This window comes from Bombina bombina, chromosome 2 (genome assembly GCF_027579735.1).
Source record: "Bombina bombina isolate aBomBom1 chromosome 2, aBomBom1.pri, whole genome shotgun sequence".
NCBI lineage: Eukaryota > Metazoa > Chordata > Amphibia > Anura > Bombinatoridae > Bombina > Bombina bombina.
Window position 1 is genome coordinate 1,209,626,242 of NC_069500.1, and position 20,545 is coordinate 1,209,646,786.

At 36.3% G+C, this 20,545-nt stretch overlaps 1 protein-coding gene across 2 annotated transcripts in view; it reads left to right on the plus strand.

The window, feature by feature from the left end:
* Positions 1 to 20,545, plus strand: part of SGCZ (sarcoglycan zeta) — a 995,626-nt gene that overhangs the window by 665,487 nt on the left and 309,594 nt on the right. For both annotated transcript variants that reach the window (XM_053703932.1, XM_053703933.1), the window contains exon 3: positions 18,992 to 19,079. In XM_053703932.1, the coding sequence (XP_053559907.1) occupies positions 18,992 to 19,079 (88 nt within the window). The remainder of the gene's footprint in view (positions 1 to 18,991; positions 19,080 to 20,545) is intronic.

Genomic DNA, 20,545 nt, shown 5'->3' on the forward strand with positions numbered 1-20,545 from the left:
GTACCTGAGTTAGTTAAGTAGCTAGTGTACATTTATATTTACCATTGTATATCCAGTGTATATTATACTGTCCACATTTTATACATGCCTCATTAGTATAACTGAAGGGATAACTCTTTTGGATGTATAAGTTTCTAGCTCAATTGTTGGATGGGGTGGCTCGACTCCACTGTTAGCGGTCGAGATGGTGGGTGTGGGCTACCTTCTCCAATAAGATGCTCATATTTAACAACTCCATAGAGCGAGATGTACACATTCCCTGGGAGGTTTAAAATTATAAAAAATTTGACAATATAGGTTTACTACCTAGGTTTATACTTTAAAAGATGAAGGGAGTATACTGGTGCCTGGCTTCTCCTGACTACTATTACTCCTACTCCTATATTTTACTATTTACTATTTTACTATTTTACTATTACTCCTACTCCTATATTTTATGCATTAGTTATCATTCATTCATCTACTTCAAATATATAGTTGTGGAGAGGAACCACTATTCTAGGAGCATTACATACCTAAACATTAGGATACCCTTTAGTAAGCTATGCATCACCATGCTATTCTTAGGTCCTTTATAACAATCACTAGGTACATATTTATATCCCAGATAACCCACAATAGAATTCAATCCTTACACTTCATTTCTAGAGTTAGCGACGCCCGAATTGAGTTCCATATCTCTTCCTCACACAACTTTTATAATGTTAATATTATAGTTCCTCTTGCCTATGACAATAGTTTAGCAAGTTCCAAGAGTGACCCTCTACTTCCTTGAGGGACATATGTTAGAAAAACCAAGGTTTTATTTATGTATATTTCCTATTTGTATTATTGTTATATTTGTACACGTTCATTGTGATCTAGATATCTAGTTATTATGGTATTTGTCTACTTGTACTCTGTCAATATGCTTACCTTTAACATCTCCCAGGCAATAACTCATATTACTATGTCTTGATGATATATGAATAATATTTTGAATAACAGATTATAGCTCTATATATCTTCTATGACTCCAAGTTATTCATGGAACATCTCTTAAATGTATGTTAAATGTATGTTAGCCCTCTACTTACACATTATATTAGCTCTATAGTGACCCCAAGAGAAACCTATTTGCTAATAAGCCCCATTATAATAATATCATAAAAATCCAATGGACACGCCCCCCCCCCCCCCACTTACCCCCATAACTTTCTGGCAGCTTCTGTCTGCTGATCTCCCCCCAATTTATTTTTATTCTTTTTTTTTATCTATTATTACATTCTATATATTAACCCTTTCAAAAAAGAGATTTCACTAAGCCCAGTCCACTCACTTATTCATTGGTTGTTATTCATTGCTTATTATATACCATATAATATTATTATATACCATATCAACCTGCATATACTATGAAACACACTCAAACACGATAGGACTTTTATTTTCTGATCTTACAGATTTAACCACTCTTACTACACTCCAACAACACTCACTTCATTCTACTGATCACTCTCAAACCACTATTCAACAATATTCTTTCAAGGATAAATCACATTTTTACCCAGTTAATGCACGTGATCACATAATAGATCTGTTTCAAAGAACAGTAGAAAAAGAATTAACAGACTTGAGCAAATCACTACAGTAAGTCACAAGAAGTAAAGCCAGAGATAATTTAAGCAACCATGAGAGAAAAGCACTACAGGATCTACAAGACAACCCCAATATAGTCATCACTAAGGCGGATAAAGGGGGTGCCATTGTAGTCCTTAACACGACTGATTATTTAGATGAAGTACACAAACCACTAGCAGATAATGATCAGTATATGAAATTGACTTTTAACCCCACCACAACATTTGTCAACAAACTGAGAAACCACTTAGACACAGGTATGGAAATGGGCCACTTGACAGAAGAACTTTCTTCATTTCTCCTGACAGAAGCCCCTACCATACCAAGTTTCAGAATTGTCCCAAAAATCCACAAAAGTCTTACTAGACCACCGGGCAGACCCATTGTGGCAAGCCAAGGATCCCTATGTGAAAGGCTAGGTGGGTGGTTAGACCATATATTACAACCCATAGTTCAAGCCCTACCTGGTTACATTAAAGACAGTGGCCACTTAATCCAACAACTCAGTACTGTTAATTGGAATTGTGAATACACCTGGCTCACAATTGATGTGCCTGCGCTTTATTCAAGTATACCCCACACGACAGGCCTTAGAGCACTTTATGAAATGTTGCTCAGACACACTGATTTTGACAGAGATTACATTACATTCATAGTTGAAACTGCTGAATTCCTACTAAAACATAATTATTTTGTACACGAGGGTGATTATTATTTACAGAAAAGAGGCACGGCCATGGGGTCAAAATTTGCCCCGGCCTATGCCAACATTTATATGGGCTGGATGGAATTTTGCTTTATTTTTTCAACTGAATTCCCATTTAAGAACAATATCAAATTATACGGTTGTTTTATCGATGACCTCATAATTATCTGGGATAAAACACAGACGGCTAGATTTGGAGTTTGGCGGTAAAAGGGCTGTTAACGCTCCGCGGGTTTTTTTCTGGCCGCACCATAAATTTAACTCTGGTATCGAGAGTTCAAACAAATGCTGCGTTAGGCTCCAAAAAAGGAGCGTAGAGCATTTTTACCGCAAATACAACTCTCGATACCAGAGTTGCTTACGGACGCGGCCGGCCTCAAAAACGTGCTCGTGCACGATTCTCCCATAGGAAACAATGGGGCTGTTTGAGCTGAAAAAAAACCTAACACCTGCAAAAAAGCAGCGTTCAGCTCCTAACGCAGCCCCATTGTTTCCTATGGGGAAACACTTTCTACGTCTGCACCTAACACTCTAACATGTACCCCGAGTCTAAACACCCCTAGCCTTACACTTATTAACCCCTAATCTGCCGCCCCCGCTATCGCTGACCCCTGCATTACACTTTTAACCCCTAATCTGCCGCTCCGTAAACCGCCGCCACCTACGTTATCCCTATGTACCCCTAATCTGCTGCCCTAACATCGCCGACCCCTATGTTATATTTATTAACCCCTAATCTGCCCCCCACAACGTCGCCGACACCTACCTACACTTATTAACCCCTAATCTGCCGAGCGGACCTGAGCGCTACTATAATAAAGTTATTAACCCCTAATCCGCCTCACTAACCCTATCATAAATAGTATTAACCCCTAATCTGCCCTCCCTAACATCGCCGACACCTACCTTCAATTATTAACCCCTAATCTGCCGACCGGAGCTCACCGCTATTCTAATAAATGTATTAACCCCTAAAGCTAAGTCTAACCCTAACACTAACACCCCCCTAAATTAAATATAATTTTTATCTAACGAAATAAATTAACTCTTATTAAATAAATGATTCCTATTTAAAGCTAAATACTTACCTGTAAAATAAATCCTAATATAGCTACAATATAAATTACATTTATATTATAGCTATTTTAGGATTAATATTTATTTTACAGGTAACTTTGTATTTATTTTAACCAGGTACAATAGCTATTAAATAGTTAAGAACTATTTAATAGTTACCTAGTTAAAATAATTACAAATTTACCTGTAAAATAAATCCTAACCTAAGTTATAATTAAACCTAACACTACCCTATCAATAAAATAATTAAATAAACTACCTACAATTACCTACAATTAACCTAACACTACACTATCAATAAATTAATTAAACACAATTGCTACAAATAAATACAATTAAATAAACTATCTAAAGTACAAAAAATAAAAAAGAACTAAGTTACAGAAAATAAAAAAATATTTACAAACATAAGAAAAATATTACAACAATTTTAAACTAATTACACCTACTCTAAGCCCCCTAATAAAATAACAAAGACCCCCAAAATAAAAAATTCCCTACCCTATTCTAAAATACAAAAATTACAAGCTCTTTTACCTTACCAGCCCTGAACAGGGCCCTTTGCGGGGCATGCCCCAAGAATTTCAGCTCTTTTGCCTGTAAAAATAAACATACAATACCCCCCCCCCAACATTACAACCCACCACCCACATACCCCTAATCTAACCCAAACCCCCCTTAAATAAACCTAACACTAAGCCCCTGATGATCTTCCTACCTTGTCTTCACCATGCCAGGTTCACCGATCCGTCCTGGCTCCAAGATCTTCATCCAACCCAAGCGGGGGTTGGCGATCCATAATCCGGTGCTCCAAAGTCTTCCTCCTATCCGGCAAGAAGAGGACATCCGGACCGGCAAACATCTTCTCCAAGCGGCATCTTCTATGTTCTTCCATCCGATGACGACCGGCTCCATCTTGAAGACCTCCAGCGCGGATCCATCCTCTTCTTCCGACGACTAGACGACGAATGACGGTTCCTTTAAGGGACGTCATCCAAGATGGCGTCCCTCGAATTCCGATTGGCTGATAGGATTCTATCAGCCAATCGGAATTAAGGTAGGAATTTTCTGATTGGCTGATGGAATCAGCCAATCAGAATCAAGTTCAATCCGATTGGCTGATCCAATCAGCCAATCAGATTGAGCTCGCATTGTATTGGCTGATCGGAACAGCCAATAGAATGCAAGCTCAATCTGATTGGCTGATTGGATCAGCCAATCGGATTGAACTTGATTCTGATTGGCTGATTCCATCAGCCAATCAGAAAATTCCTACCTTAATTCCGATTGGCTGATAGAATCCTATCAGCCAATCGGAATTCGAGGGACGCCATCTTGGATGACGTCCCTTAAAGGAACCGTCATTCGTCGTCTAGTCGTCGGAAGAAGAGGATGGATCCGTGCTGGAGGTCTTCAAGATGGAGCCGGTCGTCATCGGATGGAAGAACATAGAAGATGCCGCTTGGAGAAGATGTTTACCGGTCCGGATGTCCTCTTCTTGCCGGATAGGAGGAAGACTTTGGAGCACCGGATTATGGATCGCCAACCCCCGCTTGGGTTGGATGAAGATCTTGGAGCCAGGACGGATCGGTGAACCTGGCATGGTGAAGACAAGGTAGGAAGATCATCAGGGGCTTAGTGTTAGGTTTATTTAAGGGGGGTTTGGGTTAGATTAGGGGTATGTGGGTGGTGGGTTGTAATGTTGGGGGGGGGGGGGTATTGTATGTTTTCTTTTACAGGCAAAAGAGCTGAACTTCTTGGGGCATGCCCCGCAAAGGGCCCTGTTCAGGGCTGGTAAGGTAAAAGAGCTTGTAATTTTTTAAATTTAGAATAGGGTAGGGAATTTTTTATTTTGGGGGTCTTTGTTATTTTATTAGGGGGCTTAGAGTAGGTGTAATTAGTTTAAAATTGTTGTAATATTTTTCTTATGTTTGTAAATATTTTTTTATTTTCTGTAACTTAGTTCTTTTTTATTTTTTGTACTTTAGATAGTTTATTTAATTGTATTTATTTGTAGCAATTGTGTTTAATTAATTTATTGATAGTGTAGTGTTAGGTTAATTGTAGGTAATTGTAGGTAGTTTATTTAATTATTTTATTGATAGGGTAGTGTTAGGTTTAATTATATCTTAGGTTAGGATTTATTTTACAGGTAAATTTCTAATTATTTTAACTAGGTAACTATTAAATAGTTCTTAACTATTTAATAGCTATTGTACCTGGTTAAAATAAATACAAAGTTACCTGTAAAATAAATATTAATCCTAAAATAGCTATAATATAAATGTAATTTATATTGTAGCTATATTAGGATTTATTTTACAGGTAAGTATTTAGCTTTAAATAGGAATCATTTATTTAATAAGAGTTAATTTATTTCGTTAGATAAAAATTATATTTAACTTAGGGGGGTGTTAGTGTTAGGGTTAGACTTAGCTTTAGGGGTTAATACATTTATTAGAATAGCGGTGAGCTCCGGTCGGCAGATTAGGGGTTAATAATTGAAGGTAGGTGTCGGCGATGTTAGGGAGGGCAGATTAGGGGTTAATACTATTTATGATAGGGTTAGTGAGGCGGATTAGGGGTTAATAACTTTATTATAGTAGCGCTCAGGTCCGCTCGGCAGATTAGGGGTTAATAAGTGTAGGTAGGTGTCGGCGACGTTGTGGGGGGCAGATTAGGGGTTAATAAATATAACATAGGGGTCGGCGATGTTAGGGGCAGAAGATTAGGGGTACATAGGGATAACGTAGGTGGCGGCGATTTGCGGTCGGAAGATTAGGGGTTAATTATTTTAAGTAGCTTGCGGCGACGTTGTGTGGGGCAAGTTAGGGGTTAATAAATATAATATAGGGGTCGGCGGGGTTAGGGGCAGCAGATTAGGGGTACATAAGTATAACGTAGGTGGCGGTCGGCAGATTAGGGGTTAAAAATTTTAATCGAGTGGCGGCGATGTGGGGGGACCTCGGTTTAGGGGTACATAGGTAGTTTATGGGTGTTAGTGTAGTTTAGGGTACAGTAGTTAAGAGCTTTATGAACCGGCGTTAGCCAGAAAGCTCTTAACTCCTGCTTTTTTCAGGCGGCTGGAGTTTTGTCGTTAGAGCTCTAACGCTCACTGCAGAAACGACTCTAAATACCAGCGTTAGAAAGATCCCATTGAAAAGATAGGCTATGCAAATGGCGTAGGGGGATCTGCGGTATGGAAAAGTCGCGGCTGTAAAGTGAGCGTTAGACCCTTTAATCACTGACTCCAAATACCAGCGGGCGGCCAAAACCAGCGTTAGGAGCCTCTAACGCTGGTTTTGACGGCTACCGCCGAACTCTAAATCTAGGCCAGAATGAGCACACCATTGAGCAATTTATGACTTACATTATCAGTAACCAACTAAATTTAGTCTTTACACACAAAAGTGATAATCATTCTATTGATTATTTAGACCTGAAACTCAGTGCAAATTTAACAAATTTGACAATTCTTACATCTACATATAGAAAACCCACATCAAAAAATACCATCTTAAGAGCAGACTCATGCCATGTCCCACACCTCAAGAGGGGCATACCGAAAGGCCAATAATTAAGGCTTCGCAGAAATTGCTCTAATCTTGAAATGTATAGGCAAGAAGCTAATGAGCTAACTAGTAGACTAGTGAATAGAGGTTACAATAGATCCAAACTTAATCAAATCAATAAAGAAGTAGAGAAAATACAGAGAAATACGCTATTCCAAAAAAAGGAGAAAACACAAAATGAGGAAACCATTGTTTTTTCCACACAGTTCAGTAGGCAATATCACAAGATTTGCAAAGTAATTAAGAACAATCTAACCATACTGAAGAGCGATGATATATTGAAACAGGTAGTCTCCAAAGGAATACAATTTGTAGCAAAAAAAGCTCCATCAATTGGAGACTTAACAAACAAAAAATTCTCAGAGAAACCACAGACACAGACTAATTGGTTGAGCCTCAATCCTGGCTCATTTAAATGTGGCCACAGGCCTTGTAAATGTTGTGAGTTTACCAATAAATCTCACACTTTCACCTCAACCAATACTAATGAAACCTATACTATCAAACAGAGGATAGACTGCACTTCACAACAAGTAATATACCTTATTACATGTCAATTTTGCTTCCAGCAATATATAGGCATCACTACACGCCTTTTAAAAGACCGTATTAGGGAGCATTTATTATCTCTTACTGAAAAAGAAGCTAGAACCCCCGTGGCCAAACATTTTCGCCAACATGGCATTGGTACTGCTTACTTCTCATTTCAGGGAATAGAGAGGATAGTTAAAGATGCCAGATGGGGCGATAGAATTGCTAAGCTCCTAAAAAGAGAAGTCTTTTGGATAGTCAAATTAAACACTAGATACCCTTATGGGATTAACAGACGACTGGATGTGGACCTATATGTGTAGACCATTTCTGGTCTGCACTGTGGGCCCACAAATAGCAATACAAACTTTCTAACTAATATTTGGTCACACCTGGGTCCCTCTCGGACTAATTAGATGAGTTTAAATTTAGATATTTACGAATCCGCCATGGCCCAATGTAGCACTATCTCAGGTTTCATATTAAAGACACACTTAAAGACACACCTAGAGCTTACTTCAAACAGAGTTGAATGTAAGGTATACATGATCTCACCTAACACCCCATACACATCATCAAGCTGACCCTTTTGTACTTTTGCCTAATTCAGTGGTCTACTTAGCTACACATATATCTACATAAACATATACATTGAGATAGAGTATAGCTAAAGATATCTTTGTATTCCAACATTAATAAAATTAACCAGATTGGAAGTTTCTCTCTGGATTGATTACCACAAATATATATTTAATATATATTTTAATCCGTACTCTATTCTTCCTTTGAATAGACTTGTGTTAATAACGTTTATTAAGCTGGAATAGACACTTAGATTTATATCCTTTATTCCACTTTTATACACATGTATGGTAGGAAATTTATTTTTATTCATTTTTATTTATTATTATTTTTATTCATTTTTATTTATTTTTATTCATTTTTTACTTTTTACAATTTTCTCCATTATTGATTATTAATTCTTTATATTTACTGTTATTATTAATTTAGTGATATTTTCCTTAATTGTTATTTTTTACACTATTTACATTGTTTTATTGTTTATTGTATTTCTTATGTTATTACATCTGAGTACCACCTTGTGTCACCACTGACCCAATATTTCACATTAATTGTCCTCAATATATGAGGAGGATTTTACAATTGATGTCGTCTGGTCAAGTTTCAGTGATGCCACACCGATTGGTTTAAACCTCAGCCCCTTTATGATTGGTGAAAATTTAGTTTAAAAAGGCTTGCACAGTCTCACTCCATTAGCCTCCGATGAAGCGCATCCACGCATGCACGAAATGCATCAGGCGTTCCTGACTGTGACCCATACGTTTAACTGTTTGGTCTGAAAATAAACCTTTGATTCTCCAGCAAAATCTACATTTGAGCCAGCGTATCTTTTCTTTGCTTGCTGCATATACTATGTATAGTTCCTGTTATTGTGAATGGACAAAAGTCTTTTGTTGTATCTGTCTAAAATCTCAATAAAAAGTAAATTAAGAAAAACAAACAAAAAAACAAATAAATAGCCTAACCTAATGAATTCTAAACCTATAAACAATGTAGTTTCAGACTATCAAATAATAAACTCACTTAAAAACAGAATCAAATACAGATACCCTGTTGCAATGTATCTTACTAATGCCCTATATTGGCAAAAGCTAAATCGAATATCAATACATTAAACTGAACATATGTGTAGCTTTTATGGGAACAATAATATATACAAGGACTAGTTGGCCCACATTGGCTAATATATGTATCTTAGTGTGCTTACTGTGTTATAAATACCATCTTCAAAGTGCACATCTACCCATACACAGACTATGCATATTTCACCCATACTCCAAAAGAAATATAGACATAGACAAATGTGCCTACTTTGTAAGGGTAAAATAGCCTTACAAAGTAGGCAAGTGTCCCCTCTTTCCCAATTGGGGCCACAATGTTAGGAATCGCACCCCAGGTGTGTATCCTCATCTTGTCTTATATCAGTAGTTTGAGGCCTGGTGCTGAATTCAGTCCCCCTGGGTATATTGTGCCCAGTCTGTATATCCACTGGGCTTCACGGATCAAGAGTGCTTTGTTCCTAATGCCTCCTCTGTCCAATTTTGGCACATGGTCAATCAGGATGTAGAATATAGATGATACTGGATGTGACATCACAGCATAATGCTTTGCAACCTTTTGCTCTGATTCGCCTTTTTCAAGGGCTTGCAGAATCGCCCGCCTATGGTTCGCCATTCACTCACGCAATGTTCCTATCGTCCTGCCAAAATAGAAACTTGAACATGGACAGAATAATAAGTAGACCACATATGTGGTGTTGCAGGAAAGAGAGTGTCTGATGGTGTATATCTGATTGGTATGGGGATAGTGAAAGCCCAGAATGAATATTAAGGGATCATACAAGTGCTTGGGATGCACCATGTGCAATGGCTTAATTGCAATCAAAACCTTTCACCATCCCCATACCAATCATATATACACCATCAGACACTCTCTTTCCTGAATTCGTCTGTGGGAATATTACATTGCATTTTTGCACCCAGGCAGCTGGAATCTAGTGGGTTGGTCCGTAGACTGGACTCTTTTATATATAGATATATAGGTAGCAGCAACCAGGGTGCTAGTCTGTCTTCAATAATAGTAATCTCCAATGTAATGACTGCACTTGCCGGATTTAAACAGATAAAATATAATGGACTTTCCCTGTTTTTTAACTACATGTTTTGAATAAAAGTTATTTTTTACCTTTTCAAATTTGGTGAGTGCAGTCATTACATTGGAAATTACAATATATATATATATATATATATATATATATATATATATATATATATATATATATATATATATATATATATATATATATACTGTATATATATATATATATAAAAACATAAATACATATATAGAAATAAAAAAAAATATGAACTGGAGCCATTTGCAGTGAAGTAGATGAAAACATAAAAATCATAACTATGCAATATTCGTAATTAATATAGACCAAGGTTACAAATTGTGCACTAAACCGGGGGTGTAAATAACACAAAAAAATTAGCTGCATTGCACTCTCTATAGCACTGCCATTACAAGTTACTAAAAAAACCTTCTTTTGTTGTGCCAAATGGTGCAATAAGCCAAGGCTTTCGAAATCAGACAACAGGATTTAAGCAGCTCTCATCCTATTGGCTGATTTGAATATTTCAGCCAATAAGAATGCAACGGTACCCAAATATAAAAGGGGTACCTTGCATTCAAGCTTGAGTGTGCGGGGGGCGAAGAGGAGGCTGCGCGCTGGATGTCGCCGCCAGTCCTAGTCAGCTCTGCTCTGCCACAGCTCCACACCACCAGGATGAAGATAGAAGATGCCCCCACGATGGATGAAGATGTTGCCACCTGGATGAAGATGGATGTCCGGATTTTAGGGACTTTGAGTACATTTTCTGGGGTTAGTGTTTAATGGGCGCAAAAGAGCTGATTGCTCTTTTAAGGGCAATGCCCATACAAATGCCCATTTAGGGTTAATGGGTAGCTTAGGTTTTTATTATTTTATTTTGGGGGGTAGGTGGGGGGGTTTACTGTTAGGGGGTACTTTGTTATTTTTTTTAGATAAAATAGCTTTTTAACCTAGGGTAATGCCCTACAAAAGGTTATTTTAAGGGCTATTGGAAGCTTATTGTTAGATTAGGGGGTGTTTTTATTTTGGGAGGGCTTTTTTTGTTTTTATAGGGGTACTAGGCAATAAGCCTGCTCAAAGGGCATTTCCCTAAGTTAAACAGCTCTTTTACTTAAAAAAATTACAAAGTACCCCTAACAGTAAAAAACCCACACACAACCAACCCCCCCAAAATAAAAAAAAACAATGGCAATCAGCTCTTTTACAGGCCAAAAAGCCCAATCAAAAAAATAAAATAAAAAGCCTAAGACTAAGCCCCAAATAGGTACTCACCATTCCTGAAGTCCGGTGGTGAAAGTCTTCTTCCAGGCGGCTCCATCATCTTCTATCTTCATCCGAAGTGAAGGCGGCGCAGAGGGGAGGTGCGGAGCAGTCTTCCCCAATGTGCGGATCCAGAGCATCGGTCCTCATCAGCAGTCTTCAGTGAGGCAATCCTCAACGGTGTGGAGGCTTCTCTTCATCCCATCTCCATCGTACACTAAAAATTTAATGGAAGGTACTGCATTCAATTTGGGGCACCTTGCATTCCTATTGGCTGAAATTTTGAAATCAGCCAATAGGATTACAGCTACTGAAATCCTATTGACTGTTCAAATCAGACAATAAGATTTCAGAAGCTTTCATCCTATTGGCTGACTCCAAAATTTCAGCTAATAGGAATGCAAGGTACCTTGCATTCCATCTTCAGTGTACAGCGATGATCATACCAAGAGGATCTTCATGCTCGATGGCTTCGCGGTGTCCGATCTTCTGTTCCTCGGTCACCTCTGCTCCGTGCCAAATTGGTCCTGAATGAACATAGAAGAGGTTGCCGCACTTGAAGAAGATAGTGCCGCCTATTTGGGAGTTAGACTTTTTATTTTTTGTTTTTTTTTTATTTTTAATATTAGGGATGTAATGGGCTTGTAAAAGAGCTGAATGCCCTTTTAAGGGCAGTTAAAGAGCTGAATGCCCTTTTAAGGGCAATGCCCATACAAATGCCACTTTAGGGGCAATGGGTAGTTTAGTTTTTTTTAGTGTTAGGTTTAATTTTTTAATTTTTGATAATTTTGTTTATTTTTTATGTAATTTTAGACTTTTTTGTAATTTAATGTTAGGTTTTATTTTTAAATTAATGTTAGGATTTTTTATTTTAATTGTAACTTAGTTTATGTAATTGGGGTTAATTTAGGGGGTGTTAGGTTAGGGGGCTTAGTAATGAAATTAGTTATTTGCTTTGTGAGGGTTGGCGATTTAGTAGTTAATAGGTTAATTAGGATTATTGCGAAGTAGGGGGTTGGCAGTTTAGGGGTTAATAGGTTAATTAGGTTTATTGCGATGTGGGGGATTGGCGGTTTAGGGTTTAATAGTATAACTAGGTAGTTGACGTTGTAGGGTTTGGCAGTTTAGGGGTTAATATTGTAATATATTTAGTAGTGTTGTAGGGATTTGGCGACTTAAGGGTTATTTTTTTTTTCTTAATACTTCCTGCAGGCGTTTCTTTTTTTTTTCCTTAATACTTCGTCTGGGTGGTTATTTTTTTTTTCTTAATACTTTGAGCGGGCAGTTAGTTTTTTGTTGTTGTTAATACTTTGTGTGGGCTAAAACACTAGCTGTATAGCTGTACCGCCGTGACTTGTTATATGGGAGACCTGGAAGCCGGTGAGGTAGCTCAGTTGGTAAATGCCTTGACTACAAAAAAGCCTGTTTAAAGGATCCAAGGTCACAGGTTCAAATCCCAGCACGGCCGACTCAGCCCTTCATCCTTCCGAGGTCGATAAAATGAGTACCATTAAATTGGGTAATAATAACAACCATTACTATTCAGCTGCCGATTTGGTTAATTCCGAGAGCGAGCGCTGAAAAAGCGCTTTGAGTCCCACTGGGAGAAAGTCGCTATATAAATACTAGTTATTATTATTATTCCACATGCAAAGGCCAATTTTTCAGCGGTATAGCTGTACCGCAAAACTTGTAATTTTGATGAAAGATTTTAACTATGTATTTACTGTAAATATTTGACATTCCAATGTTCTGCACATAGCAAAATATGTTATATGTATTTTTAAATAGATATTCCTATATATATATATATATATATATATATATATATATATATATATATATATATATATATATACCTATTTATAATCATCTCTCTCTCTCTCTCTCTCTCTCTCTCTATATATATATATATATATATATATTCTGAAAATAGAAATCAATAGAGGTGAAAAGGCGCTCTGCTAGACTTAGTCTTTTTGATATATAAACCTTTTTTCTTCTTTCGGATATATAAACCTTTTTTCTTAGAATAAGACAGTTTTTACATAGCAAATGTGTGCTGTTGAAATGGATTTCTTTTGTAGAAGACTTGTGTGTAGTGTAATGAAGTAAGGAATTCCTCCTTACCAACTTAGGCCTCAATCATATGAGGTAAGGTATCTGCTCTGCATGGGTAAAGATGATTGTGTCTTTTAATACTTGTGTAGTGACCTTCGGATAACTACAATACCTCATATCAGATCTCGGCCAGTAAAGGTTCAGTGACTGTGGTCCATAGACGTCAGAGTATCAAATCGGTTGCCCTAAAGATGAGGACTTGAATACACTGTAATCTGATTCAATTAGATTCTTGCCAATCTGTGGAAGCCGCCATGACACCATATATATATATATATATATATATATATATAAATATATATATATATATATATATATATATATATATACTTTATGTATAAATATATATTTGTGCAAAAATCATAATTTGACGTGCATCATGGTTAGTACAACTAACGACTTTGAATAAGGGTTAGGACTAAAGTAAAAGTTGCACTAAACATAATATATATATATATATATATATATATATATATATATATATATATATATATATATATATATATATATATATATATATATAAAGAATAAATTAAATGAGGCACTCGGTGGTCCTTTTTAAAGGGTGATATTTAATCCATATATATATATATATAATTTCATAAAATATTTAATAATGTGTTTTACTGTGTATTTAATGTAAATATTTAACATTCCAATGTTCTTCCCATCAATTTTTTAAAATGTTATTATTAAAAATATAATTATATATATATATATATATATATATAAGAGATTATGATAATTTAAAATATATATAAACCTATATAGATATATATATAAATATGTGTGAAGGTATATACAGCTATCTATAAAGATATTTATTTAAAATAAAAATTACATTTTTCTGTATGAGTACATGTGAAATATTAATAACTCTTGTTGGGTTAGCACGTGAGTAATGTGTTAGTTTTTTTCTTCTGCACTCTACATTAAAGGAGAAAAAGTTATCACTCACATGCAAGTTTAACTTACAGCTTGTAACACGCGTGCTAACCTGCATGAACCATAAGATTACTTCTAGCAGTGTTTACTCTTGAGCCGGAGCACTAAATACCGATCCACTTGTAATTTAGAACTGGATGGAGGGCAGCTCCAGTGCCATGGGGGCAGGCTTAGAAGACTGAGCAGTCATGTTATAAATTACATTTTTATATTTTATTTATCAAAAATTTATATTTATATATATTTATATTTATATATTTATATATATATATATATTTATATATATATATATATATATATATATATATATATATATATATATATATATATATACACACACACAGGTATACCTCACTTTACAGTGCTTTGTGTTGTGGAACTAAAGTTCTACCTCCAAGGATTTTGAAACAGTGCTGTAATCTTTGTGAGATTGGCGAGAAAAGTGACTGGCACCATTTTGCTATGCTCAGTTTTCAGCATTACAGTGCAATCTGTGTCTCCGTGCTATAGTCTGGCAAATTTTACTACAGTAATTGTCACTATTTTACAGGTACAATATTTACTGAATACTAATTGAATACTGTGCTGTGCTAGTATAAAACTAAACATAGCACTATTGCACCCCTAATATATGTTAGTTCAAACATGTTTTCAAGATTTTAAACGCACTGACAAGTGAAAAGAAAGCTAAAACTGCCTTGTTTTACTTTAAGGCAGTTTTCACTTTACAGCTGGGCTTCGGTCCCTAACCCGCTGTATGAGCAGCGTATACCTGTATATTTATATATATACTGTATATGTGTGTGTGTGTGCAGTTTAATACTGAATGCTGCAGTTTTTATTCATGTTCAATTTAGTATTGTTTCGTGTCTCTCCCTGGTGTAACGTGCTTGCTGAGAACTGACCTGCAACACAATTAACACTGGGTAACCCCATCTGATCACACATTGGTAATGTTATGTATTAATATGCAGATCTAGGTAGTCTTAAATCAGTTATAGTATATGTTCTATGCCTTTCTATAAGGAGCAGGAATAGTCACTACACTAGTTTATTGTACAATAAAATGTGCAAACCAGAAGACAAAGGGCAAAATCCAAATTCTGTCCCAGAAACTGAGCTATATATGAGAAAATAAAATCTTTAACTGTTTTTATTCAACTTGGATCCATTTTTTTGCAACACGATTATAATTAAATTGAACATGTTGTTTATTTTTTTTCAATTTACAGCTTGCTGATTGAGTGTTACTAAATTATAGAAGTCTCAGTGATGTTGTTATATGGAAAAAAGACCAGGGTCTTTCACCCAAGGGTATATTTGATTCCCCCCAACTTTTGTTAATGTGTCAGGAAGCAGCATACTATGAACAGAACCTATTGTTTGCCTCTATAACAAGAAGATCATTAATATTACAAAATATGTTACTTTTAATTACTGTCAACGAGACACCAGGGGGAAAATGCAATCAAACCACAGTAATTTGCATTATATTATGTCGCTATCTGCAATAGTAAGAACATTTAGAATACTTTTAGATTGTCTAGCCTCTGTCAAAGCCAGTGTTCCTCAAAAAGAGTTAAACGGACATAAAACCATATAAAACATGTGCATGAACAAAAAATGTTGTTACGCACTTCATTTGTTTTTAAAAGAAATATATTAACAAATATTTGTGTTGGTGGCAGTGTGTTATTAATTTTTGTCCAAATGAAATGAATAATTAAAAATTTGTTACATTTTGTACTAAACAAAATATAATTCACACAGTAAATTGCAATGACTTGAATTGTACACAAAGTGTAAATTTAATCATAGGCGTGCTCACACGGTGTCCCAGGTGTGCTTGGGCACACCCTAATCACCTTCATGCACACAAGGTGGGAGAAGGGCTGGAGCTTTTGAAAGGGCCAGTAGGGAGGTCAACAATCTCACCTGACCGACCCTATGCCCTTCACACAGCACTCCCTCCTTTTAAGATGTGCCTATGCAGGGTCCTTGCGGGATCTTGGCTCTTGTTTTGCCAGGCTTCCCCGCCAGACATCCTGGCGTGCATGAGCCAATGTGTGAGGGAATCAAGGGATATGATGTTATGGGCTTGGGGCCTTTTAGGGGGTTTGGGGGCAGTAGATAATGAGTATAGGCATCAAAATGATGCACGAGAGAGGCATTGAAGGAGGGAGAAGGGGCATAGAAGAGGGGAGAGAACAGTGGTATGGGCATTGGAGGGGAGAGTGACAATGGGTATGGGTATGAGCATGGGAAAGGGAGAGAGAAGGGGTATCAGCATCGGAGGGGGTGAGTGCATATGTGTCTATATGTGTTTATAACTAGTTTGTGTGAGTGTGTGTCTATATGAGTGTGTACATGTGTATATGCTAGTGTGTGTGTTTACTCATGGAAAGTGTATACTAACATATTTTATGTATATATAGTCCCAAAAGAAGAATATGAACACCTGCAATAAAAAGTGGCATATACCAGGGTGCTCACATGTCAAATTGTAAATATAATAATCCTCCTCAGACAGCACTTACTGAAAGTTGATACCATCCTGCTTGGGGACTGAATCCATTTGATTAATGTGTCAGTTAGGCACCGAAATGTCATGGGACATTTTGTTATGGACTTTCTTTAATAAATGATACATTTTAAGTTAAAATCCAGTGAGTGCTGTCTGAGGAGGATTATATATACAGGTATATATATATTTATCTATCAGAAATACAGTGTTTGCACAGTGCACACCCTAATGCGGTATGCTGCGCACACCTATTAATATGATTATGTATGCAGACCATCATTATATCCTTTGTTTTTCTATTGTAAGAGCTGCAACATTTTTTTAGTTGTGCTATAAAATAAAGCTGGTCTGCTCACTACCATAATGAACTATTTAGAGAGCTTACAGATGTTATCTCCCTTAAGCTTGCTGCTTACAATTTGCATGTATGAAAATCTGTTCAAGACTTCATACAAGTGTAAGACTAAGTTAGTAGCACAGAAGGACTCCACATGAGTTACAGGCATCATGCAGAAATCTATTAAGAGGGTCAGCCTTGCTTTAATTATTGTAACAGACATTGCTGCAAGGTGATAAAAAGAAAATATGTATGAGATTCATAAACATTTACCACTGCAAAGCCTAAGAATAAGGGGGGGGGGGGAGTTTTAACTAATTTCAAGTAGCCAAGTTCTGACAAGCAGCCCATGCAGTTCTGTAATTTTACTGACAGATTAAATGTGGAAAGAACCAATGAATAGAGTATTCACTTCCCTTGCTAAACTTTCATAGCCACCGCGATTCTGACTGACATACCTTAGGTTCATATCACACACAGAGGAGAGAGGGCAGCATCTTGTGTAAACCAAGGGGTGAGCCCAGCTACCCAATAGGACCAATCTGCTTCATAGATTAGCACAGGATCAAATTGCTCCATAGTGTAGGACATGACAAAGCTACTCCATAGAGTAGCTCACATACTCAGCTCTGCTTACATTAATGTAGGCAAGGAAGGAACCTTGCTCATTGCGAGACATAGTGAATGGCCCAGCTGCTGATTGGTGCGTGGTGCACTACTCAGTTTTAGAATGCTCCATTCTAGCCTATGACTGTAGCAGCACCAGTACACAGAAAAAAAATAAAATCAAGCTATGAGCTGTCTAAAAAAAACATGGGTTAGTGGAACAGTGACATTCCTTCAAAGATTGTCACTCATGTTTTTAAAAGGCCATTCAGGGTTCCAGCACCCTCCAAAGATGCTGAGAAGTCACTTTGATTCCAGTAACCAAAGTGCAGCAGCAAAAAACTCTGCTACCAATATGATATAAGGTGGGGATGCTATCAGCATTTTACTTTAAAATAAAGGAATACTGAATGGTGCAGCAGATGAATATTCATGAAAATTAATTTCCCCGAATATTCATTCCAAAAGATTTGGACTAGACAAATGTTTGGGCGATGCACCTCTAGTAAATATCTTTAAAATATTTTAATAGCAGCATTATGGATACAGTGGGTGTGTGTGTTTGTTGAATTATTGCTTTTGCTACATTTTATAAGTGTAAAACTACTTGATATTATTTTTTTAAATTTTAAATGCACAATCCGCTGACTGTGCAATGCGCCCCCTGCTTGCGTGCGACCAACCGCGTGCTAGAGAGCGCTATCAATCATCTTGATTAGATAGAGTTAATTGCAAACTGTCTCTCAAAGTGTCTCAGACAGGTTTAGTAGCAGCGGTCTCTAGAATGCTGCTACCTAACTAGTGTTTCAAGATCGCTCTGAGCGAGCCTCAAACGCTAGGGCTCCAAAGCTGCTATTGGAGCTTGGTAAATGGAACCCATTATGCATAAGAAAAATTTCAAATTCATTGTAGATAAGGAAGGCTCCATATATTTATTAATTGCTGAACTTTGTTAAATTTCTGTCGTAGTTAAAGGTCTAAACATTTTGTTTTTCAGGAAAGTCCCCTGGTATTACAGTCTGACAGGAACGTAACAGTAAATGCAAGAAACCACAATGGACAGTTAACAGGGCAAATGACAATAGGTGAGTTTTATGACATGGATATTTATTTAACATTATTAGCACATCTTAAAAGGCTTTGAGGCATAATCTGTTAATAATCCAATGCATTTCATTGACCTTTTCTTATAACTTTGACAATTAGAATTGTTTGTCTTAAATTTATTGCTTTACAAAACTATATTTGGCTCTTAGTCAACTTTTCTGACCTTTATTTTTATCCATAAAACATATTTCAGCTTAAATTCAAGCTGCCTTCTAACAATGCGATATACCTAATTAAATGCCAACTCATAGGGAATAGGAACCAAAATCTATACTGAAGCCCTTTGAAGTGTGTGTTGATTCGTCTGCAGTAGAACAATGATTTATTCTGCGTAATGATTTATTTTATACCAGGAACTGACATATTCTATGAGTTGGGGAACCATTACTTTTAAAATTTTAATTCTGGTTCATAATTCTAAGATTATTCTGGCTGGTTATTTATTTATTTTTTTGCTAGCTTCTACATCTTAAATAAGATTGTCAATCCCTGTTTTATTTAAAGTGTAAATGAATGTTTATAAAGGTGAATCCAACATTCACTTAGTTAAAATATAATAGGCAGTTGCATTCTGAAGTTTCGGATACCCCCAAATGCGAATAAAGGTGGCTGCTTATGCCATTCAGCTATTTTGGAGCAGAATATATTCTCGTGAAGCTGTAACACATGTAATACATTTTTGGGACCGAAAGTAGTCACACGACATGGGAGGACGCCTTCTTCCGCTGAATGCAGAATATCATTTATAATTAGATTAAAGGGACATGAAACCCAAATTTTTCTTTAATGATTCAGATAGAGGATACAATTTTCTAATTTACATCTATTATCTAATTTGTTTTATTCTCTTGGTATCATTTGTTGAAGGAGCAGCAATGCACTACTGGTTTCTAAATGAACACATGGGTAAGCCAATAAAAATCGGTATTTGTATGCAACGACCAATCAGCAGCTAGAACCTAGATTCTTTGTTACTCATGAGCCTGCCTAGATAAACCTTTCAGCAAAGGATAACAAGAGAAGGAAGCAAATTAAACAATAGAAGTAAATTAAAGTTGTTTAAAATTGTATTCTCTATCTAAAGAAAAAAATGTGGGCTTCATTTTACTTTAACATATACAATATGATATTATAAGATAGTAATAGATAATAAAAGAGATACAAAAAAAAAAGATATAAAAAAATATTATCGGAGGAAAAATTTGATTGAAATTTAATTAGAACATTAACACTTTAGTGATGAATTAGCAGTTAACACAAAAACAGGTTATTATATTGAAAAATATAGGCCATCAGCATAAAAATTCTGTCCAGAGGAAGACTAATCTAAGCACTTATATTAACAAGCCTGTACGTTAAAGAACATTCGCCAAGATTACAAGTTTTGTGCTATACCGGGTGCATAAATAATGCAAACAAATGATCGTTATCGCACTTTCCATAG